The following is a 24,099-nucleotide window of genomic DNA, read 5'->3' as shown; positions in this document are numbered from 1 at the left end:
TTGTTTTCCAAAGAGATTTTATCAGTTTATCCTCCAGCCAATAAATGGTCTATAAGATTGCTCATTTCTTCATACCATTTTCTTTCTCTTTAAAAAAATTATTACTTAAAAAATATAGAAATCAGGTCTCACCATGTTGTCCAGGCTACTCTTAAACTCCTGGTGTCAAGTAGTGGTTGGATTATAGGTGTGAGCCACTGTGCCCAGCCTGTTTTCTTGCTTTTTTTTTTTTTGAGACAGAGTTTTGTACTGTTGCCTAGGCTAGAGTGCAGTGGCACAATCTTAACCCACTGCAACCTCTGCCTCCCGGGTTCAAGCGATTCTTCTGCCTTAGCCTCCTGAGTAGCTGGAATTGCAGGCGCCTGCCACCATGCCCGACAATTTTTGTATTTTTAGTAGAGATGGGGCTTCGCCACGTTGGCCAGGCTGGTCTCGAATTCCTGACCTCAGGTGATCCACCTGCCTCGGCCTCCCAAAGTGCTGAGATTACAGCCGTGAGCCACTGTGCCCGGCCGGCCATATCGTTTCCAATACTCTGTTGTAAAAGTTGTCTCCTCCAATCTGGTAATTTAAAGATGGTATGTTTTTGTTTTAATTTATATTTCTTTAATTATGAGTGTAGCTTAGCATCTTTCCATGTTTATTATCTATGAATAATTTGTTTTTATTTTAATTAAACAATTTTTTTGCAAGGTGGATGTGTGGGGATTATTGGTCTTATTCTTGCAGACTTGTGTAAAGTATTTACATTCCTGGAAAGTTAGGTTTTTCTGCCTTGCGTGACATAATTCTTTCTTGCTTTCTGGTTTCGTTATTTTTCTCTTCCTGGCAGAAATTTTTAAATTATGATGGACTCAAATTTTTAATCTATTCATTTATAGATTCTGGTTCTTGTGGCTTGATTAGAAATGCTTCCCCATTCTAAAATTATTTTCTAAAATATCCCACACGTCTGGAACATCCCACACAGATCTGCCTGGTACAGATCCTTATACATGCAGAGCAGAACTCGCATGGAAGGCATGCGTCCACACTGATGCTGCAGTGTAGCCTATCCCCGCGGGGCCTCCCCGCCTACCCCTAGTTCCCACGTGGACCCCTTCTTTGGCAGGACCTCCCTGCCTCCCTGTAGTTCCTGTGTGGGCTCCTTCTCTCCCAGGACCCGGCGCCTGCCAGCACCAGCATCATCACTCACTCTCTCATCCTGGCTGTTGTGAAGGAGCCGACTGCTCCGCCGGGACCCGCATGGGCTTCCTACCCAACAGCCCTCAGGATGTCCACATATCTCAAGCCAGCCACCCGACTCTGCTTTAGATGGCAGCATAATTAAATATGGTCTTCCTCCTCTGCCGTGGTTTTGTGAAGTCAGCAGGGTCACTTGCTTCGGTTTGCTGCCATGTAGGACCTCTCCCTTCCCATTCTTATGATTCTAGGCCCTCAGTTAACCGCCCTCCTTCAGGTTACATTATCTGACCGAAAAACACAGTTCAAAGCAGAGGAGAGTGGAAGGCTTGGGGTTTAGTTTTTGAATATGTGGATATTAACCAACTGTTAAAAGTCAAAGTGACACAGGCAGGTACATTTGGAGGAGAGCCCGTCTCCTGCTTGCCCACCCACTCGCCTTGACCTTTCCTGGGCTGCCTTCCTGCTTTTCTAGTGTATCTCTGCTGTGTCTCTCTTTGTAATGAGAAGCAAATCTTTGTATATTCTTATTTTCTTTTTCTGGCTTATCATAACATGTAAAATTGAGAATTTTAGTTAAATAGTTAAATATAGGCTGGTATTTTTATTGTACTAAATATTCAGATTCAGGGGAGAACTGAACATGTTTATAATGTTCAATCTTTTTGAGAACACGGAATGTGAAAACATCAGCGATGTTTGATTACTATGGATTCAGTATACTTTTTACATTTCTTAAGTATTTTAAGATCCTAACGATACTGTGTAGGGAGGTGTTTTGGCTGTATGTTGTGTGTTACTTGCCTGTAGGAAGGCGATGCATTTGTGTGTGTTAGTTTTCCCTGCCATCCTTCCTGATTCTCTATGCAGCCTCATCTACACATAATAATTAGGTAGTAAGTTTTTGGTTCTGTGTTGTTCGCAACTAGCATATGCGCAGTTTTTAAAAAAAATCACCGTTATATCATTTGTTTGTTTTCATAGTGTGTAGTGATGGCATATTCACCTAGCTTTTTATTTTGAAAAATTCCAAAGTGAAGATTTGAAATAATAGTACAATGGATATTTGTATAACCTTTTCCTGGACTCACCAATTGATAAATGTGTCAGATCTCACCTCCCCCCTTCTCCCTTTTTTGAACAATTTTCGAGTAAGCTGCAGATTTCACGTTATTTTACCACTAAGTACTTCAGGATGTAGCCCCTAAAAACACAGACACTTTTCTTTATTTCACAAAACAGTGATCACAGTGATCACAGTTTAACATTGCTGTAATATCCATTTTCAGAGGTCCCTATCTGGAGGGGAAAAGAGTGACATTTTACAAGGGAGCAGTTAGTTTTGAACGGATGAGAGACTTCTCTTTTGACCCTGGAAGAAGTGGAAGAGGGCTCAGGTGGAGGCGGGTGCAGGTGGAGGAGGAAGGGGCAGAGGGCTCAGGCGGAGGCGGAATTGGAGCAGCTCCTGGTATGTCTCGCACGTGTTCCCAGCCTTCCTCAGACTGTGCTTTCTTAGTGTCTCATGAAGTTTTTCATAGACTTTCAGGCAGAACCCAAGGGTCTGTGTATTAACCAGTTAGATCTGTATGATCTAGTAAGTATTTGTCTTAATAACGTAATAGTTATTTGAAAGACCAACCCAGGTGTGTTGGGTGCTGCACAGCCTCTATATCCTTGCATTTCCTATTTGCAATCATTTTCAAACTATTTTAGAGTTTTCTGTTCCATATGATTCTTCACTCCATCTTTGATCTTTAACCACAGCAACCACGGAAACTTAGCTTCACAAAGACATGATGTTATTGAAACTGAAGTACCTCAATCTAGTTTCTGGGTGTTACTGGACAGCATGGAGCACCGCCGTTTTCCTTGAACGTGTGACCTATTCCTGGGCCTCCTCATAAGCTTGTCATGGTGCACTGTGGTGCCTCAGTTCATGGGCTGGGGCTGAGGCCTTAGACCCCACGTTTCTCTGGGAAATGGAAACATTACTGTCTTCAGCAAAAACGTGAGGTGGCCTGAGGCATCTAGAGATCTGCAGGGGAGGCCTATTTTGGGAAATGGGAGCAGAGCCTGAGTGGGGCACATCCGTGGGCGGCCCCGGGAGCTGAGAGCCCATCTGTTTGTGGAGTGTGGGCTGGGCGGGGGTGTGGTCTCCTTTCCACCACTCAGCCGCTGGGGGGAGTGGAGACGGTGGTTTGCCTGGAGGTGGGGGCTTCTGAAATGTGATCTGGAATAGCAAAGGAGTCAGGGCGGTGGGAACGTTGGCGGGAGAGCTGAAATGTTGAGCCGTGTGGTCTAGGCAGAGACGTGAAACTGGAGGGGTGTGTGTGAATCCTCTGTTAGGATGACACAGGTGGGTAAAGGTGGTTGAAGAGTCTGCACACGCCACACGCTCTGGGTGGCCCAACCCGAGGATGACGTGAAGGGTAAAGATTGACCTCTAAGGCTGCACCCATCTAATGGGGTCACCAGAACAGCGAGCTTTGCCATTTTCCATTCTGAAGTTCCTTCAGATGTGCCTTCTAATAATTCACTGTGATTTCCTCTGTAACTGGAAAGAGAAACAACTGTCATCTGTCATTTGCAGGTGTTCTAAAGTATTTGTACCTTATCTTGAAAACCTTCCCTTCATCCTGTTTTCTCTTCCACAGACGGGCCAGGTTCTTGTCCGTATCGCTTCCCACAGTGGTGCTCACATCCTTTGCTGTTTGCTTCAGTCCCTGCCTCTGCTGTTGTGTAGTTTTGTTATGCCGTGGTGTCCTGAGTAGGACCACATCATCTGAACTTTGTGCAGCCTACTCTCATCCGAACCCTCAGTTCTGTTTGTAAAACTCCAGCTCCCTTCGTCTCTCGCTATTGTGGTTGTAAGAACTTACACATTCCTTAGCTTCTGATTCCTTTTTAAATTTTTTTGAAAAGGCTTTTGAGAAATATTGTGTTTTCTGAAATTGCTTGACTTTACATTTCTGTTACTACTCATCCCTGCTTCTGGTTTCTCCCTTGAGGACACAGCAGGCTGCTTTGATTAATAAGTGATAAGAGGAGAAGAAAGCGGGGAAGAGTCATGGAAGAGGCTTTGCTGAACTCTAGCGTGAAGCTGGTGAGGGAGGTGTGAGGATGCTTCACTTCTTCCTTGGCACTGCGTGTCTGTGCTGCCAGAGGAAGGGTTCTGGAAGCTGGGCTGTCATATTCAGCCTCCCGACCTTAGCAACCTCATACTGAGCTCAAGCTTTACATGAGCAGAGGGGAAAAAGGCCTCACTGTGCTTGTTCTATAGTAACATGTTGACAATATGTTGGCTCTTTTTTTTCCTACCGTTGTGTCAGCGCTTAGGTCAGGGTTTGTGACTGTGCCTCACCTGGCAGCCTGGCGTATGTGGTACAGAGCTGGTAGGGCAGCCCTGCCCTCAGGCTTGTCCAGCATCTTCATTTGCTATCTCTGTGAGTTCTTTGCTTCTGTCGCATAGTTTACAGTGGGAACGGGAGAAGGAATGTGCACTGCTTCTCTTTAAAGGCATGATCTGGAAGATGCATTTCAGTCCTGCTCACATCCAGTTGGGTAGAACATAGTCATCACGCCAGTGATCTAGTGGTTGGAGCGGCCCCCGAATAGTGCTGAGCTGATTAGCTGTGTGCTCAGCCAGTAAGTCTATTATTGCGTAAGAAAAGAAGAATCAGTATTGGAGCACAGTTATAAATCTTTTCCTATATGTCAAAATAATATATTCCTCACTGCCTTTGCATTTTGTGTTTGGTTTTTCAGTTAATTGATTTGAATATGACATATTAATAGTAACTAGAGGGATAATTTGTGACCTTTAGGTGTATTTAAAAATAACCTCTAAGGTCCCAGCCACGATGGAGCAGCTTCCTTCTCCTAGGGGTCCCCCGTATCACTAATTGTCATTAGAGATAAGCAGCCAGCAGGCACAGAACAACTCTGAAAGGCATCAGAGGTGGCGGACAGTTGGAGGGACTTGAGGAATAACGTGGCCGTCAGCTTCCTGGGTTTCTTTTTCTTTTTTTTTTTTTTTTTTGAGACGGAGTTTCTCCCTTGTTGCCCGGGCTGGAGTGCAGTGGCACCATCCGGCTTACTGTAAGCTCTGCCTCCTGGGTTCAAGCAATTCTCCTGCCTCAGCCTCCAGAGTAGCTGGGACTACAGGCGCCGCCACCACGTCCGGCTAGTTTTTGTATTTTTAGTAGACAGGGTTTCACCGTGTTAGCCAGGATGGTCTTGATCTCCTGACCTCGTGATCCGCCCATCTCGGCCTCCCAAAGTCCTGGGATCACAGGCTTGAGCCACCGCGCCTCGCCTGGGTTTCTTTTTTTCCTCCCAGACACCTGGACAGGGTGTTGAAGAAGCCTACAGCCTTCTGCCAACAAGCGGAGAAGAAAAACACTCCAAGAAAAGCTGGTTTCCCTTAGCCAGTACTGGGAAAAGATTGGTCCAACAGAATAGAAAATCTTTTTATGGTATTTATTCAGTTCCAGTGAAATGCCAACTGAAAAGCTGCTTGGCGGAGCCGAGTGCAACATTGAACTTCTACCCCATTCTGCCCCCATCCTTTGGGAGCTGGCAGCACTTCGATTTCCCGTTGGGCCCAAGCAGGAGCTAACCTTGCATCCAGGAGGGGGATTCTCCTGGCAGAGGGAGGAGACACCCAGAATTCCCCTCCCAGCGTGTGGGCAGAGTCTATCTGGAAGCCTGCCTTCCATCCTCCCTTAGCAGAAGCAGGCAGTGTTCTGATTCTCCCTCTAGAGTGTGTCAGTGGGTCCAGTAGGGAGCTGGGCTTCTCTCCCCATCAGTGATGAGATGGAACCATGCAAGACGGACAGGTCTGCTCTGTGCTTTCCTCCCCCCTGGGGTCAGTGGAGCTCTGCGAAGTGGGTCTCCACTGCTGCTGGTCCTTACACTGCATCTGAACACGGCAGCTGCTGGTGAAAGGAGAGCCCGAGAACTGGTCCCACAGTTTAACACCCAAAGTGTCCAGGACACAGACACGAGCCAGCACAGTCCCGACTGGAACAAGGAAAGAGCGATACCAACATGAAGAGGGCCTGGACATTGGAATTATCTGACAAGTACTTTAAAGCAGCTGTCAAGAAAATGCTTTATGAGTTTTGAAACAAATGAAAAAACGGAAGAAAGAAACAGAAGAAAGAACCAAAGGGAAATTGTAGAACTGAAAAATCCCATGATTGAACTAAAGAACTCAGTAGAAGGGCTCCCTGATGGACCAGAGAGGACAGAAGAGAATCAGAGGAGAACCTGAAGATAGAGCAGCAGGAATGACCTCGGCTGAGCAACAGAGAAGAACTAGAAAAATTAATAGGGCCTCAGGGAACTTTGGGACAATAACAGAAAATTCTACATTTGCATCATGGTCATCACAGAAGGATATGTACACACACAAACACGCACCTGCGTTCTCTTTGTTCTGTTTCTCTGGAAAACCCTAATACAAAAAGAATGAGTAAGAATACAAAATTGGGGTGAGTATAATACAATGTTCTTCTCCTTATGAATTCTTAAATCATAGTTAATGGTCAAAGCAGAAATTATCATCTTGTGTACTCAGTGTACATGGAGGAAATACTCAGGACAGTGACATTTAAAGAGGGGAAAGGGTGCAAGACTCTGAATGGAAATAAGGTTTTCTGTACTTCTCTCAAGGTGGCAAAATGTCGATGCCAGTAGATTGTGATAAGTTCCGTATGTATAATCCTACCTAGAACAATCTCCAAGAATGCTGTACGAAGCAATGTACTAAAAAAATACTACTAATAAATCAAAATGAATTCTAAGAAATTCCAAAAAGTAATCCAGGAAGGGAAGAAGAGAAGCAGAGGAAAAGAAACATGAACGAACAACAAATAATGACAGACTTCATATACCAATAATTACTTTAAATGTAAGTACGTGAATTAAAAGACATTGCTGGCCAGGCACGGTGGCTCATACCTGTAATCCCAGCACTTTGGGAGGCCAAGGTGGGTGGGTCACCTGAGGTCAGGAGTTTGAGACCAGCCTGGCCAACATGGTGAAACCCCGTCTCTACTAAAAATACAAAAATCAGCTGGGCATTGTGGCGGACGCATGTAATCCCAGTTACTCGGGAAGATGAGGCAGGAGAATTGCTTGAATCCGGGAGGCGGAGGTTGCAGTGAGCTGAGATCACGCCATTGCACTCCAGCCTGGGCAATGAAGTCAAACTCCATGAAACAAAACAAAACAAAACAAAACAAAAAACCTCTCATATGATCTAACAATACATTGTCTCCAAGAAACTTACTCCGAACATAAAATGGCCCAGCACAGTTTCTGGCAGGTAGAGAATTCAACTAGTGACAGCTGTTGGAATTACTGCTTTTTAAACTATTCACCACTTAGAACAGTCAGAGAGCCTTGTGAAGAAAGCTGCTCCGTTTGGTAGAAAGTGCAGGTGCATTGAGGTCTGGGGGAGCGACTGTGGCTCCTTCAGTGAGGTTGAAGATGAGGTGAGATGAAAGTTGGTGAAGCACCCGCAGTTTGTTGGGCACAGACAGTATTGGGGGTACCAGTGCAGGGTCCCCTGAAACCTTGGAAATAGTACTAAAATTGTTTTCTAAGAGTTAAACTCTGAAGTCATCAACATTGGATTGTAGTAGTAAAAAGTTACAGTTAAAATGGGTACATTTGTTATATGTAAAGTATGCCTCATTAAAACTGGTTTAAAAAATAACCTGTAAACATGTCTTCTTATATGTACTTAGGAACTATAATTAACTTTTTAAAGTGTTCCATTTTTAAGTTTTTACTTTCAGAACACTGAAATCTAATTTTTAGTTACTGCCCTATTGAGATTTATAGTCTAAAATTCATAGTGGTCACTCCTCTGTCCAAATAAATCTCAAACCCGGAAGAGTAAACCAGAAAAATTACTGTAGTTTTTAAATCACTTCGGAATTTTTCTTAAAGTCACATAATTATTGAAGGTCACATTATTTTTTGAGTAAATCACTTCCTTTAAGGGGTGTTATAGAATGTTTAGAGGAACAGCGCGTGCACGCCCACACACACACACACAAACAGCTTTCTCACGGAAGACATTGTTCACATTTATTGATCATCTCAGTAGCACGTACAAAGGAATAGTGATGGATCAGGTTCTGTAAGTGTTGAGAGAAGAGCAGCGTTTTGTGGGGTGGGTTTTGGGTTTATTTTGTGTGTTGAGCAGTACCTGAGGTCAGCAGAGGCACACTGCATTAGGAAGAGAAGCATGGCTTCTGAGAAGGCCAGGACAGGAGACAGGATGATGATGTGGTGGGGATCTGAGAAAGGGAAAATCCCACACACGCAGAGTCTGGTGAACACACGCTGCCATCCTAGGGCGGGGGGTGGACAGGAGAGCAGCCTTGAGGCAGTCAGTACCTAGCATTGCACACTCTGGTCTTTTAGTGATGATCATATCTTCAGCAAGGTGGAGACAGATTAAAATGCCATGCATTTCTCTTGATGATTTCCTGTGGCCACTTAGCATCATGAGAATTACCCCAGGACAGCCTCTGCTTCTAGGTGAGAGACGTGATGTTAACTCTGTATGGAGAATACAATGAGCGGAAGGCCTGTTGTCCTAGTGGCCTGTGACTATACATGGGGTGTTGTTCTCCTTGTGGAAGACTTCCTTAAGTCTTGCCAGGGCGGGCAGGGGGAAGGAGGAGCATCCTGGCTCTTTTTGGCTTGCAGGAGAGAAAGCAGAAAGACAGTGATGTAGCTGTCTGTAAGCTGTGAGGTCTTGGCTTTGGCCTGGGAGGTGCTGGATCCTGCTTGCACCATCTGAGTACGTTGTGCATAAACTAGGGTTGTAACTCAGACAGATCCAACAAATGCCTGAGTAATATCCATGTAGATATCCCTGAAACACATGAATCAGATCATCTGGTAAAAGAGTAAGTGAAAAGAGGGTGGATGTGAACCAGGGCAGTAACAGTACAGAGAGGAGCGGGCTGCGAGGGGTTTTGTGATGTGATTTTGAGACAGGAGGTGCAGTGGAGAATCATTGGTAATGAAAGCCGTGCATTTTCTTTTGCCATATGCATTCAGGACTGCAAATTTTTTTTTTTTTTTTTTTTAAAGAGCTGTGTCAAATTATGATAGTTTTTTTTTGTGGGGAGTTTCCTAGAACAAATTTTCTTTTATCAACAAGTCACTAAAAATCTAGTAGTTTATTATTTCCTTAAATTATTATACAATAATACTACTTTAAAGTTATTTACATGATTTTTGGATTTCTCAAAATATTTCACTTTTCTTTGTCTTTTTCTACAGTATAACTAGAGGTAGTATCAATTAACAGCCTCATTTTAATGAGGTTTACAAACATTTATTTACAAGACTAGTATGTGCAGATTAGAAAAAAGTCTGATAGAAAAAAATCAATGCATTTTATTTGGAAATAACAGTTTATGCTCATTGGCGGGTCATGTTTTCTCATGTTTGGACAGTTCATTTTGAGGATCATTTCAGTAAATACTGTAACTGTGTGATGGAACTCCACATGAGTGAACTGAAATTTGTACTAAGTCAGCAATGGCTACTGATGAAGTAATTATTGAGTACTCACTCTAGGCCACGCACAGTCAGCATCTTATATGTGTCATTTTATCTAACCTTATAACAGCCCTGTGAGGGCAGGGGTTATTGTTATCCCTGTTTCATAGGCTCAGGGTGGGCAGCACACCCAAACTGGCAGGTTAGCTAGTGATTGGCAGCCTTAAGGTGAATCTAGACCCAGCTGTAGAACATCTAGACCAGCTTCATCTAAGTGATAGATGAATAATTTTAAATTTTCTAGTAGCTATATTTTTAAAAGAAAAAAAAAACCCAAACAGGTGAAATAAATTTTAATATATTTATTAAAATATGTCCAAAATATGAACTCAAATATTAAAGATTACTGAGCTATCATTCTTGTATTTTTGCTCAGAGTCTTTGAAGTTCTGTGTGTGTGTGTTCTGCAGTTACCCCATGCCTCCATTCAGAGGGTCCCTCGTTCACAAGCTCAGTAAGCCAGGCCACAGCCTGCGCTCTGCTCTGCCTCCAAACCAAGTGAGACAATGACCTGATCTATCTATTAAAAACTTGAAAGCTGTCATTTTGTTTCAAGGTCATCTCTTAAACCATAATCTTAGTTTGAATTCTTTCTTGACCCCGTGTAGTGCTGAGGTCATCCTACTTCTCTGAAGTGCTCACAGAATAGGCGGACCCAGTGCCATTACCCAATACCAGTTCAAAACAGAACTCATTTTGCTCAAAAATTGTGTCGCTCTCTCACCCTTTTCCCAATGTTTCCATCTTTTTCTTCCAATAAAGAACTGATTTTTGTATATTCAAATACATTTTTGAGAGGTGAAAGTGATGCTTGTTCCAGAGGAAAGTATTAGATCAAAACCAAGATTAGAGGGACCAAGTAGTTTTCATTTAATTTGTGTGTTAACTGTTGATCATACCAGTTCTTTGAAGAAGGAGTGGTTTTGAAAGGTTTGCTCTGCTCACTGATGGGTTTTCTGTTCCAGAATCTCATCTGTTCTGAGTGTGGGGATGAGTTTACTCTGCAGAGTCAGCTGGCCGTGCACATGGAGGAGCACCGCCAGGAGATGGCTGGAACCCGGCAGCATGCCTGCAAGGCCTGCAAGAAAGAATTCGAGACCTCCTCAGAGCTGAAGGAACACATGAAGACTCATTACAAAATTAGGTAATATGAGTCATTACATGGGCTTGGTCAAAAATCCATATAATATGTTAAAAGCTAGCGCACTCTGCTATGACCCAGTAGAAATACTTGCAGCAAGAACCCAGCAAAGTGGAACCCCACAGATAATTTGTTGTTAGAATGTCTTTTATAACATGCACGGTGCATCCTACACATTAATGAATAGCGTCAGGCTATGTGAGTAGAAGTGTTTACCTAGTATTGTAATGTTGAAAGCTGTAGAACAGGGTACTGGCAATACATGTTTATGGGTAGATAACAAAATATGTAAACTAGACTCACAAGGGTTTAATTAGTACTCCTTTTAATAAATTAATTTGTAGTACCCAACTGTTAAAAGTCATATGTGCCTGACACTGTTCTTAGCGTGTATATAAACAGAACCTCATTTCATCATTACAAACAACCCTGTTAGGCCAGAGTACTTTTATGTTCTCATTTTGCAGATGAGAAAACCAAGATTAGAGGGACCAAGTAGTTTCATGAGATTTTGTGGCTTGTAAGTCAGGAGTTTGAAATTTAAACCCTAATAGTCTGATTTTAGAGCTCATAATCTTAACAACTGACTATATTTGAATGCATTTATACATTTATTCCTATTCAAACTTAACATGTTTTAAAAAAATTTATATTTTACCTAATTCCTGATAATATATATTTTTACTGATATTTCCGTTTCTTAATAAAGTGAAATAAAATATTCTTCCTGGCCCTTTTGCTCAAGTTAGCTAATGGTGATAATCAGTTTTCACACTAATTTAGCTTTCTCCAACAATCTCTAAAAGGCAGTATCAGGCCAGGCACAGTAGCTCACGCTTGTAATCCCAGCATTTTGGGAGGCCGGGGCAGGCAGATCACCTGAGGTCAGGAGTTTGAGACCAGCCTGGCCAACATGGTGAAACCCCGTACCTACTAAAAATACAAAAATTAGCCAGGTATGGTGGCACATGCCTGTAGTCCCAGCTACTCGGGAGGCTGAGGCAGGAGAATTGCTTGTACTCAGAAGGTGGAGGTTGCAGTGAGCCGAGATTGTGCCACTGTACTCCAGCCTGGGCGTCAGAGTGAGGCTCTGTCTCTAAAAATAAAATAAAATAAAGGCAGTATCGATTATCATTTTAACTACTATATTATCAATTTAGCTTGCCATCCTTCTAAGCTGCAATGTTTAGGAAATATCTGTACTTTTTAACAACAAGAAGTCCCATGGCAGTTAACACAGTTTGTAAAATGCCTGAAGACTCTGATGTTTCTTTATCCTCTTAGACATTGTGTTTGAGAAATGTGGACTGGAGGTCCACATGATCAGCTGTCTCCTGTTTTTCTTTTTCATTTTGCCTCTTGTTGATTTTAGTGATTTTTTTTTTCTTTTTTCCCCAGCCAATTGGATGGTAATTTCAGTGATTTTTTAAATCCCCAAATATAATAATACATGGTCTCTATACATTCCAGATTTTTATTCTGATGAGGCTTTAACACAGGCATTTTTGATGTTTCCTTGGAGGTTTGAAAGATGATTGAAAATGTTTAGGTGCTCGCGGCACTCAGACAGTTCTAGCTTCTAGGTCTTTCCGGACTGAGGGGCAAACCAGACAGACGAAGCCTCGCCCTCACAGAACTGCCCTTTAGTCGGGAGATAGGCAGTGACCAAGTGAGTGGGTTAGTCAGTACCACAGTTTCAGATAGTGGTGCGTGTTAAGACAGAAGGACAGCGGGATGACTGTGTGCAGTGTGGCTGAGGGAGACTGGGGAGGCGGCTGTACTGCGTGGGCCTTTCTGAGTGGGGCTTTTGGAAGGAGACTGGGGTGAGGAGCAGGGAGCCCTGCAGCCTTAGGGGACGTGCCTTTCAGGCTGAGGGAGTGCGTTGGTGGAAGCAGTGAGCCTTCCTGGTGTGAGAAGCAGGAAGGTGGCTGGGGTGAGGAGAGCCTGCCTGGTGGGGCTCGGGATGTGCATTTCCTGTGAGTGGGTGGAGCCCTTGGAGGGTTTTGCACAAAGGGAATGGCGTGACCAGACTTTTGGATGGCACTGGGCCTGGTGTGTGGGCAGGAGTCAAAAGCAGGGAGACCTTTCTGGAGGCTATGGAAGCAGTGCACTGGAGAGCCGAACCCGTTCTGAGGCTGTGATGGTGGCTGGAGGGTGGAGAGTCGTGTCCACATTTGTGGGTGTTTCAGAGTAAGACCAGCAGCTTTTAGAGATGGACTAGAAAAATCCAGCGGGACTCTTGAGACATAAACTTGAGCAAGAGGGAACTTTCATGTCTTGACATGGAAAGGAGCAGGTTGGGAATCAATGAAGAGTTCTGTTTTGGACACCACCCATGAGGCAATGCCAAGCGAGAGTTGGCTGTCCAGGGCTGGAGCCAGAGGAGGAGGCAGAGTTGCTGGAGGTAGGAGTTTGGACGTCATCGGTGTGCAGATGGTAATGAGAGCAAGAGACTGGAGGAGATGGTGTGGGTCAGGTATCAGTGTAGAAATTATACCCGGAGCATCTTTGTTGCTGACCATCACAGGTAAAGTTTTGTCTAGAAGAGACATTTTGCTCCCCTGCCCCAATTTCAGTTTTTGACCTGGAAAAAACAAAATTTTTTTTTCATCAAAAATAGAGAAAAATGAGTTTTATGATTTTTAAAACTAACGCATATACACACAGACACATACATATATGTGATTGATTTATTAAAACAGGTTCTGATGACTAGTCAGCCAGATTTTCTGGTAGGATTTTCATTTTGACTTTATGGTACAAGGTACAAGGGAGACATCTTACCGTGTATTTTGCCCTCCTTTATTACACTAGGGTATCAAGTACAAGGTCTTATAACCGGAATATCGACAGAAGTGGATTCACATATTCATGTCCGCACTGTGGAAAGACGTTTCAAAAGCCAAGCCAGTTAACGCGACACATTAGGATACACACAGGTATGAAAGCATGGGCTTCTGGGTGACTGACTGTGGCTTGAAGGGAGGAACAGGTGCCTTTGTGCTAGCTCGACTTGGAATCTGACCCCAGCTTTCCCATAGTTTGCTGGGTGATCTTGCTGAAATTAGTTACTCTTTATGTTATTTTATTTCCTCACTTGAAAAATGTGGCTCTTTTATCTGTATATAGTTGTCCTAAATTATAAATTTAAAAACATGCGTAGTGCTCATTGAAAAGTGCTTGATACATGGTAGGCTGTTAATAATTTGGGGTTGATATTATTACTGTTATTATTATTTGTATGGTATTTATTTATTCCCTCATTTATTTTTACTGTGTGTCAGATATTACACTGTGCTAATCAGAGCTAAATTAACAAAGAAAGACCGGATGTGGTGGCTCACATCCGTAATCCCAGCACTTTGGGAAGCTGAGGTGAGGGGATCTCTTCAGGTTGGGAGTTCAAGACTAGCACAGGCAACATAGTGAGATCCTGTCTTTACAAAAAATAAAAAACTTAGCCAGGCGTGGTAGCACCCACCTGTAGCCCTGAGGTGGGAGGATTGCTTGAGCCTGAAAGTTTGAGGCTGCAGTGAGCTATGATCGTGCCATTGCACTCCAGCCTGGGCGACACAGCAAGAAGGCCCTGACTCTTCAATAAAATTAAAACCAAATAAAATAAAAAACAAGAAAGCAGTGGATTTTCATATTCTTTTGTAATTTTGCCTTCACTAAGCTGTGAAACATTGAAATAGTAAAACTTTCTTTCTCCATGCCTTATCTTGTTCATTAGTTTTGCTTGAATATTTGGAAGTGAGTACAGCATTCATAGCTGAATACTCTTTGCCATCTTGTAAAGAGCAGCCCGTTTATAATATTGTATTAGTAACACACATGATCTCCAGGGAAGGAAAAAGGAAAATTGTACAAATATTTTTAGTATTTGAGATTTGCAATTAAAATGATCCATGCTTTGTCATTTTGTTTTCCTCTGTATTTCTTGATTTGGTTTTCTTTTATAGTGACAAAGTAAAAAATCTCACAGCTATTTTGCTTGGCTGCTATTGTTTGTCAATCAGTTCTAATTATGTTACATTGCTTTTTTTTTCTTCTTCAGAGTTTTAGTGAATATTTCTGTGTAGAGTATTGTAGAGTCATTCAGATGATTTCAGCGTTTTTTTATATGTCAGCATAAAGTTGATATTTTTAGAGCATCAGTTTTTATTTATTTTCTAGAGTAAGAGAGAAAGAAAACAATGCTCTTGTAAATGTGCTAATACATTTTGTCTGTATTCAGCTTTAGTGTGTAGTCTTTGAAGTTTTAATCAATGAAAAAATAGTTTTAAAATGTTATAAACTTTACCCAAAGTAGAGATAAAGTAAAAAGTAAAGCAAATCCTTCTCGTGTTCACTTCTCAGATGTCATTTACCTTTAACAGTTTGATATCTACCCCGTTAGATATTTTCTACACATACATAAATATACATACATCATAAGCATACTCTCACTCCTAGAGAGACACATGCGTGTAGAATCACATACTTTGTGTCATTTTGGGATTCTGTGATGCGTACTCTTCCTGCATTGAACTTGAAGCATATGTCACTGTTGCTCCAATTGGCTTGTGAGCTGCCTGGAGAGAGCAACAGGTCCCAGCCCCAGGAGTCACATAGGCCGGTGTGGTTTAAACAGGAGGCTGGCAGGCCCGGGTGGAGGTAGCAGGGAGTGCCCGCTTGCTGTTCAGGCAGTTCTGTGTTCTGGGCTTGGTCTTCCAATGGCTGTGCCTCGCAGTGTGTGTGATAATGTGAGGGGGGGTGACCAGAATCCTACTGGACCATGCCTGGACTGTGTATGACCCAGCAGAACTCCTGTCCAAAGGAGGCTGAGTACATTGCAGCATCGTCATCTAGAACAGGAAGGGTGTCTCCTCACAAGCAGTGCCGTGACCGGCCCACACTCTCGCCATGCCTCCTGCCCACCTGCCCTCCTCTCCTGTCCCCATGCAGGCAGTGCCATGACCAGGCCGCACTCTCACCGTGCCTCCTGACTGCCTGTCCTCCTCTTTCACACCCTTGCCCCTCTGAGTTAAAGCAGGGTTGTTTCCCATTTGTATACTGTCCCCAAGCTTGTTATATCTCATTCACTTATTTAACCCTAAAGCTGTTCAGAGAAGCAGGGATCTGATGTTACTATGAACTCAGCTGCTTTTGGTTTCTTAGGGAGTGAAAATTTAGTAAGACTAGAAATTTAAGTAGCCTTGCAGTTAGGCTCTTACCTAACTCGATTTTGTCTTTTCGCTCATTCCTTCATTCATCAGATCTGTACTGCGTGCTGGTGTGCATGAGGCCCTGTTCTAGTTGCTAAAGAGCTGCAGTGCACAAGCGCTTGCCTTCTTGGAGCATGCATTCTAGGGAGGGGAGATGAACACTGAGTAAAATATAAAAGGTCAAATGCTGAGAAGCCTGCAGAAAAATCAAGTAGAGAACAGGGCCAGGGGTTCCCAGGGAGGACAGGGGAGATTTTAATGTTAAATAGAATGGACTGGAAAGTGCTCAGTGCAAAGGGGAATTTGAGTAAAGGCCTGAAGAATCTGAGAGAACAAGTCTTGGGGATACTTGGGGGAGAACCACCCAGGTGGTGGATTTCAGAGGCCCAGAAGTGGAAACCTGCCTGCTGTGTCTGAGGGCGGTGGCAGGAGTGGGGAGAGGGAGCAAGATCTTGAGCAGGGACAGGGGAGCTGACAACAGCCGGTGGGGGACCACAGCACTGGCACCTCCTCTGCTGAGTATTAGAAGAACTTTGATTTTACTCTGGGGGGGTTTGGAGGCCTTTGAGGATTTTGAGCAGACAAGTGACTTGCTCGGACTTAAAGAGGGTCATTGTGTCTGTTGCTTTGAGAGCAGCCTAGGAAGGGGCCAGGGTGGAAGCAGTGAGTCAAGTTGGAGGTGGTTTCAGAAGCTTTGAGTGATGGGGGAGTGCCTTAGCCTGGGGTGGTGGTTTGGACGGGCAGCAGGGCTGCGCTGGCTGTATTTTGAAGTTACTATTGAGTGTGAAACGTGAGAGCAACCAAAGGTAAGGATGACTCCAAGGGTTTTTGCTGATCCCCTGGAAGGACGGCATTGCCTGATGAAGCCCGCAGGTGGAACAGTCTGGGAGATGAACAAGTGCAGTTTTGACGTGTTAATTTGGAGATTTAAAGTAGACACTTGGATATATGCATCTAGAATTCTGGGGAGACATTTTGGCCAGAGGGATAGGTTTGGGCAACTTCAATGTTGTTCTTTTTAATCCGTAAGATGCCCGTACAATATGAAATTATATTTTGATCATTTTTCTCCCTCTCTAGGTGAAAGGCCGTTTAAATGTAGTGAATGTGGAAAAGCTTTTAACCAGAAGGGGGCACTGCAGACCCACATGATCAAGCACACAGGTGAAAAGCCCCACGCCTGTGCCTTCTGTCCTGCTGCCTTCTCTCAGAAAGGGAATCTTCATTCGCACGTGCAGCGAGTCCACTCAGAGGTAAACATGGGTTGGGGGCATAAGCAGTATTTCTCAGGGGACAGTAGGTATCTTTTGGGTTAATAAACGGACCTGAGAAATTATTTTCCATTTAAAAAAATGCAGGTTGATTTTGTGCCGAGCAGATCCCGTTTTAGAAAATACATACGTGGGAATTTTTTTGGTTTATTACATGTGGAAGAAATACAAACTACTCTCTTTTTGTCTTCTTGCTGACAGCATGGCTTTGGTGAATAAATACTTGAAAATAATCCTAATACCTTTGTTAGTTATAGTCCATCATTCTCAATAATGTATTTCATCCCTTTAGCAAACTTGAAACACAGGCAAGTGTAAGAAATTAAAAGATAAAAAATAAAATTGGGAAAAAAGTGTTTTTCTTACTGCTAATACTACAGAGCTCATATGGTACATGTCCATTCCCTCTTGGACAGAGACCTGCTCTGTTCATTTCCTTCCATGCTGCTTGTCCACGCTTTCGACTAAACTGATGATTTCCCATGGTAATTTTCTGTTGTCTGCAGAGCATACTGTTGTGTAGATCCTCTGCAAGTATTTCTGTAAAGCAGGTCAACCTTTGCTCTAACTAACCGTCATGACTTATTGATTTATATTCTAATTGTGAATACAAAGAAATATTTAAACAACACAAATACTTATATCATGGATCAGTATATCCTATGAAACAATTTTGCAGAACAAAAACTATCATATTCTTTTTTTTTTACTTTGAGTTATTTAAGTAATCTTTTATTAAAAACTATCATATTCTTAAGAGCAAATGTATATCTCTTAATTTTCCTTAGAGTAATACCTTAACTAACGCTGAAGTGAACTTAGAGTTAACACTCACTATCCAAATTTAATAAAAACAAGTAGAAGCTGTCTTTGATCTTAGATAAACAGAATGTCTAAAATGAAAAAGAGAATCTAAATTGAGAAAAAACCCTGCACGTCTCACGTAGTTTTATGAACAGATTCAGAGTTCCATGTTCAATGAGTTAATCTTTTTAATGTCTAAGACCCAGAGACATTAGGAAGGCATGTCAATATTAGTGAGGTACTGAGGTTACCTTTAGATTTCAGAAGAATACATTTGGGCTGTTGTAAGTCATTCTTGTGGTGTTGCCTCTGGGTGAAGATGATTGCATAGGAAGGATCGTGTATTTGTGTAGCACACAGACATACCTCACTGGAACCTTAGAGCAGCCTTGTGAGGTACTTGCTAGTACTCTTGAGTTTAGAAAACTCCCCCTATACTAAAGGGCCCAGAGACTTGCCTGTTGCCACTGAGAGGCGCTCTCGGACCTGTACTAGAATGGGTTGTTCCAGAAAGAGCCTCTAAAAGTTGGTTCGTAAATATTATCCAGTCCTGTGAGGAATCTAAATTTGCTTCTTAGGCACCAGAAACAGAATGGAAGTCTTACTCAAGTTCAGAGGGGGCCAATGAGTTTTCAAGCTAGCCTTCATAGTTCTACAGTAACTAACACTGGGTTTTAGTAATAGAGAAATAATATTTTAGATATTTTCTCTGTTCATAGCTGTTCTTACTCATTTTACTGGTTTCCATAGTTTCTGGATTTATCATAGTTTTAAAATTAGTTGTTAGGCCAAAATTAGTTGTTAGACGTGTGATGGCTCACGTCTGTAATCCCAGGACTTTGGGAGGCTGAGGCAGGTGAATCACCTGAGGTCAGGAGTTCGAGACCAGCCAGGCCAATATGGCAAAACCCCATCTCTACTAAAATACAAAAATTAGCTGGGCACGGTGGCCGGCACTTGTAATCCCAGCTACTCGGGAGGCTGAGGCAGAAGAATCACTTGACCTGGGAGGTAGAGGTTGCAGTGAACCAAGATCGCAGTACTACACTCTAGCCTAGGCGACAGAGCATCTCAAAAAAAAGAAAATTAGTTGTTGATACAGAATATCAAAATTGATGAAAAGTTCATATATCGTTATGACCGTCTTTCCTAACCTCTGTGGTTTTGGCCATCTGAAAGCATATTTGGTGTAAAATGTATTTATATATAACTGTCTGGCCTTCACTATTGAACATTGTATTCAGCTGTTTAAAAAACCGAGAACATCTTCTGCCTGACAGTTTGTTTTTATTAAATTACAATATTTGAAAAATGTGTTTTCTCACTCTTGAATAATTTCTACTTTATAGAAAAGGCTGAAATTTCAACTCATCTTATACCAGCAATATTGTTTAAAGAGTTGGGTTATCGATTCTAGAACTATCTAATTTAAAAGAAAAAAGGTAATGTTGAAGGGTTAGATTATTTCTGTCATTTTGAATGGAATGGTAAATTATGATTTGCCATAATTTAAATGTTTAAATTTAACAATTAATTGTGAAACATCATTTTTTTCTTTTTGATTCTTTAAGGTCAAGAGTGGTCCTACCTATAACTGTAGAGAATGTAGTTGTGTATTTAAGAGTTTAGGCAGCTTAAACACGCATATCAGCAAGATGCATATGGGTGGGCCACAGAATTCCACAAGTTCCACAGAGACTGCTCATGTTTTAACGGTAAGTTTAGTAATTTGGAAGAACTTCTTTTTAAACTAAAATCTGTCGTTTTCAATATGACCTTTACAATTGAACATTTAGTAGTGGAAAGGTGCTATGAAAATTTTGTATACGGAGAAAAGGTGCAAATTTTTAAAGAATTAAAGTCAATCTTTTTAAATTTGAGAATAATTTGATTCAGACTGTCATCTGAACCTGTAAAAATAAGACAAACTGTAATCATTAATTTGTGAAATAATTTCTACAATGTTATTGATGATTGTTGAATATTCTTTGTCTTTACATTATAATTTAAGAATTAATTATCCTTTGTAGGTAATATTTCTCTTTTCTTATGTGACAGTGATACTTTTTCCCAAGTCTTTGGACTTTTGAAACTAAAATATATTTTTCAGTACATGTAGTTAAAAATTCTATGACTCTAAATACATATGCCTACACACAGAGAGACTGTGTGTAGACAGGTGCGCGCGCCCGCACACATACACAGGGACATACACACGCTTACTTTTTCTGTAGGCATCCTATCTCAGCCTCGTTTAGTTACTTGTACTGTACTAGCCTCTCAACAGATTAATAAATGGTAAAATTTAAACATCAGCTATGGTATCTTAATAGTAATAGACATTAAATACAAGTGTCGGAAGTTTTAATGTATGCTTATGAATGCAGTTACTTGGTTGTGTTATGTCAACAGTTGCCTCCTACCAGTATGGAAAATAAGTCTAATTAATACTTAGTTTTTAAACTTAGGTTTACCTTTAGTGTTTGTTTTTTCTTTTCTTTTTTCACAATATTTGCAGTGTGGGATGATTTCTCAGTTTATTCTTGACCAGATAGAATGTTGTAAAATGAATTATAAAGCTGGAGAATAGTTGGAGTCCACTAATTATGTCTTCAACATTCTATTTTGGTCTGAATTTTTTTAAATAAAATTTTTAATGTTGTGTAAATCAACCAAATATTAGTTTTCATCATTTCCTTTGGCAATATGCAAATCAAAACATAGATGTAGTGAATAATCTGGAATAATAGTCCAGATCATTTTAAACATTTATATTCTCAATAGAAAGAAATGTAGTTATAGGGATTTAGAAACCTGGAATCTCCCTTACCTTATACTCTTATTTGGGCAGGTAAGAACATTAGAAGTTAAATTATATATATTCTTTTTCAGGACTCTCTAGGAATCAGTGTCCAGCTGCTAGGATTGACTCTACGTGTCTCTTATTTTACCTTTCACATTTTCTAACTCTTGGCCTTTTTCAGCCCTGAGGTTTTTTTGTCTGTCAGCCAGGCTGGAGTGCAGTGGCATGATTATAGCTCACTGTAACCCTGAACTCCTGGGCTCAAGTAATCCTCCTGTCTCAGCCTCTTGAGTACCTGGCACTACAGGTGCATGCCACCATGCTCGACTAATTTTTAAATTTTTTGTAGAGACAAGGTCTCACTATGTTGCCCAAGCTGGTCTCAAACTCCTGGCCTCAAGCAATCCTCCAACCTCAACCTCCCAAAGCCCTGAGATTACAAGCATGAGCCACCAGGCCAGGCCTGGAGAGGTCTCCTCAGCTTTATCTTACGACTCTTTTGATTTGTTTTTTTTTTTTTTTTTTTTAGTAAGATTTTTAATTTCTGAGAGCTCTGCCTTGTGATGATCTGATTGTTTCTTTTTCACGACTTTTGTTTTCTTGTTTGATGCGCTTTTTCTGAAATCCAGTAAGCATTCTGTTTTAAAAAGCTTTTTGTGCTCGTTGAGTTACTTGTCTGGGGTCATCTCCCCGTCTCTCTCCTGGGCCCACCTCATCATCTTTGGTCGCCTGTTTGTGTTTTAGGAAAGGGCAGCGCTAACCTGTGTGTGAACTGTTGACACGTGGATGGTGCTTGTGGATCCAGGGGTCACTGAGTGTGAGTGGCCAGGGGAACCAGCCCTTCACGGGACCCTGGTGGCAGAACACAAAAGACTTAGTCTGGGAATTTAGTGCCACAAAAGGTACCCTAGTTCTTCCCAGGTCATTTATTCTTTTTTATCTTTTTTAGCGATAAAAGATATTTAGAGATTCCTCTTTTTTTTTTTTTTGGCCTCAAAGTAAGTGCCTGTCTGCCACTTCCTCCGTGGAGGAAGACAGGGGCGTTCATGTTTGGTCCTAATACTTTTTGTTCTGTTTTTATTTTTATTTTCTAAATTGACAGACTTTAATTTTAGAGCAGTTTTGGGTTTAAAGACAATTTCGGCAGGAAGCCCAGAGATCTACCATATACTCTCTCTTGCTCTCGCGCTCAGTTTCCCCCATTTCCGACACGGCACATTGGTCGGGTACATTTGTTACAACTGGTGAATGAATGTGGATATATGATTATTATTAACCAAAGTCCGTAGTTTCTGTCAAGGTTCACTCTCAGAGTTGTCCATTCTGTGGGTGTTGACAAAGGCAGAGTGTCCTGTCCCCACCCGCATGGTGTTGTACGGGTAGTTTCCCTGCCATCCGTCCTCCTCTGGATGGGACATTTCGGATTCCGAAGCCCTGCAGGGGTGGGACTGGCTCTCTCTCCCATCACAGCCCTTTCCTCTGACTTAGGTTTTCTTGGCTGTAGCATTAATATTCCTCCAGTCTCCCTGCAGGAAGAATTTTTCACAAATGTGTTGAATTATTTTGACTGCAGTGGTTCTTTCCTACTTTTTAAATTTGTATAACTTGATATTTTTAAAATTCCTTCAATTTTATGAGCTAACAGGAAGGTGAGGGTTCATGCCCTCAGTCTGTCATCTTGAGTCTCCACTGCCCACTTGAAAAAACTGTAAAAAATTGCATTAGAACAATTTATTGTATATGTTAAGAGCCAATATCATGCCAAACACAAGAATCAGTGAGGCATGATACTTAAAATTTTTAGGATACTCTTAGAATCTAACACCCTTAAGGAGGGTATTAAGGAGGGTATTGCCTTTTTTTTTTTTTAATTTTCCTTTTTAAATCGAAGAGCAAAATTGTATTTTTAATGGAAATGTTTCTGTATTTCAGGCCACACTCTTTCAGACGTTACCTCTTCAACAGACAGAAGCCCAAGCCACGTCAGCCTCAAGCCAGCCAAGCTCCCAGGCAGTGAGCGACGTCATCCAGCAGCTCCTGGAGCTCTCAGAGCCGGGGCCGGTGGAGTCAGGGCAGTCCCCGCAGCCTGGGCAGCAGCTGAGCATCACAGTGGGCATCAGCCAGGACATTTTACAGGTGAAGCACGCTTCCCTGCGGTGTGAGGCTTACGCGCTCGCGCTGGGTCAGAAACCAGGATGATCATTGAGAAATAAATCTGCAGGACTTGTCAAAGTCAGGGTATCCTCATGAAAAATGTGCCTGAACCAAAAGAAATTAATATGTCTACTTAATTGCTTATGGACGGCACAACATGCAAATGATTTATTCATCTATACATTAAAAAAATCACATACTTTTATTTTTTTTTCTGTAAATGAACTTACTTGAAAAGAACAGCCTTTTCATCAGTTGTATCTATTTATGTTGACAGAGGTGGAAAAAGTATTGTATTCTTTCTTGAGGTTTTGGTTTATAATTTGGAGACAGGCATGGGTGTTGACAATTCTGAGAGCATTCATACTGCCTGGCCTTCTCTCAGGTGTGTGGGCAGCACCTACACATGTGGGAGAGGGGTGGGGCAGGAGCACAGAGCCCCCAGCCTTCTAGTCCACCGCTACTTCACACTAACTCTTCACTTCTAAACAGAGGGGGCCTTCCTTCTCCTGTCTCTCTCTGACTTGTTTAACCTTCCTCCTATACCTTCATGGGGAAGAGCTGGCCAAGGGTATGAGGAATCTCAAGGTGTCGTTCTACAGCCGATACCTTAAAGTTAAGCCCAGTGTAACTCAAAAGCCTTAAGGTAGTGATTCCCAAGTTTATTTAGAGACAACCAAAGTTGTGTGAGGTAAGATTTCTGAAAGTCAAATAAATTTTAATTAGAAATGTAAACGCTTATATTATTTTGGGTGGGGGCAGAATGTCATATATCAGAAAAGATGTTACAGCCTCAAAGGGTTGGAAGCCTCACTGCTAAGTGATTACTTGGAATTGTAGATTCTTGTTTCTTGGAATGAAATTAGAATTCTATAGGTAAATCTTTGTGATTGATTTTGGTAGGCAGATTTGGGCCATCGTTATCTTCTAACCTTTTAGTTTTGT

General features: G+C 41.9%; 1 protein-coding gene across 3 annotated transcripts in view; it reads left to right on the top strand.

Moving 5' to 3' along the window:
* ZNF236 (zinc finger protein 236) overlaps positions 1–24,099 on the top strand; it is a 129,323-nt gene that overhangs the window by 8,094 nt on the left and 97,130 nt on the right. For all 3 annotated transcript variants that reach the window (XR_004228588.1, XM_031934565.1, XM_023224779.2), the window contains exons 3-7: positions 10,740–10,918; positions 13,730–13,854; positions 17,203–17,375; positions 19,769–19,912; positions 22,933–23,136. Coding sequence is in view for 2 of the 3 variants with exons in the window: in XM_031934565.1 (XP_031790425.1) it covers positions 10,740–10,918; positions 13,730–13,854; positions 17,203–17,375; positions 19,769–19,912; positions 22,933–23,136 (825 nt within the window). In the remaining variant the exon portion in view is untranslated. The remainder of the gene's footprint in view (positions 1–10,739; positions 10,919–13,729; positions 13,855–17,202; positions 17,376–19,768; positions 19,913–22,932; positions 23,137–24,099) is intronic.

This window comes from Piliocolobus tephrosceles, chromosome 18, assembly GCF_002776525.5.
Source record: "Piliocolobus tephrosceles isolate RC106 chromosome 18, ASM277652v3, whole genome shotgun sequence".
In the NCBI taxonomy this organism is placed as follows: domain Eukaryota; kingdom Metazoa; phylum Chordata; class Mammalia; order Primates; family Cercopithecidae; genus Piliocolobus; species Piliocolobus tephrosceles.
The sequence above is the reverse complement of the archived record's forward strand: the minus strand, read 5'-3'. Positions and strand labels throughout refer to the sequence as shown.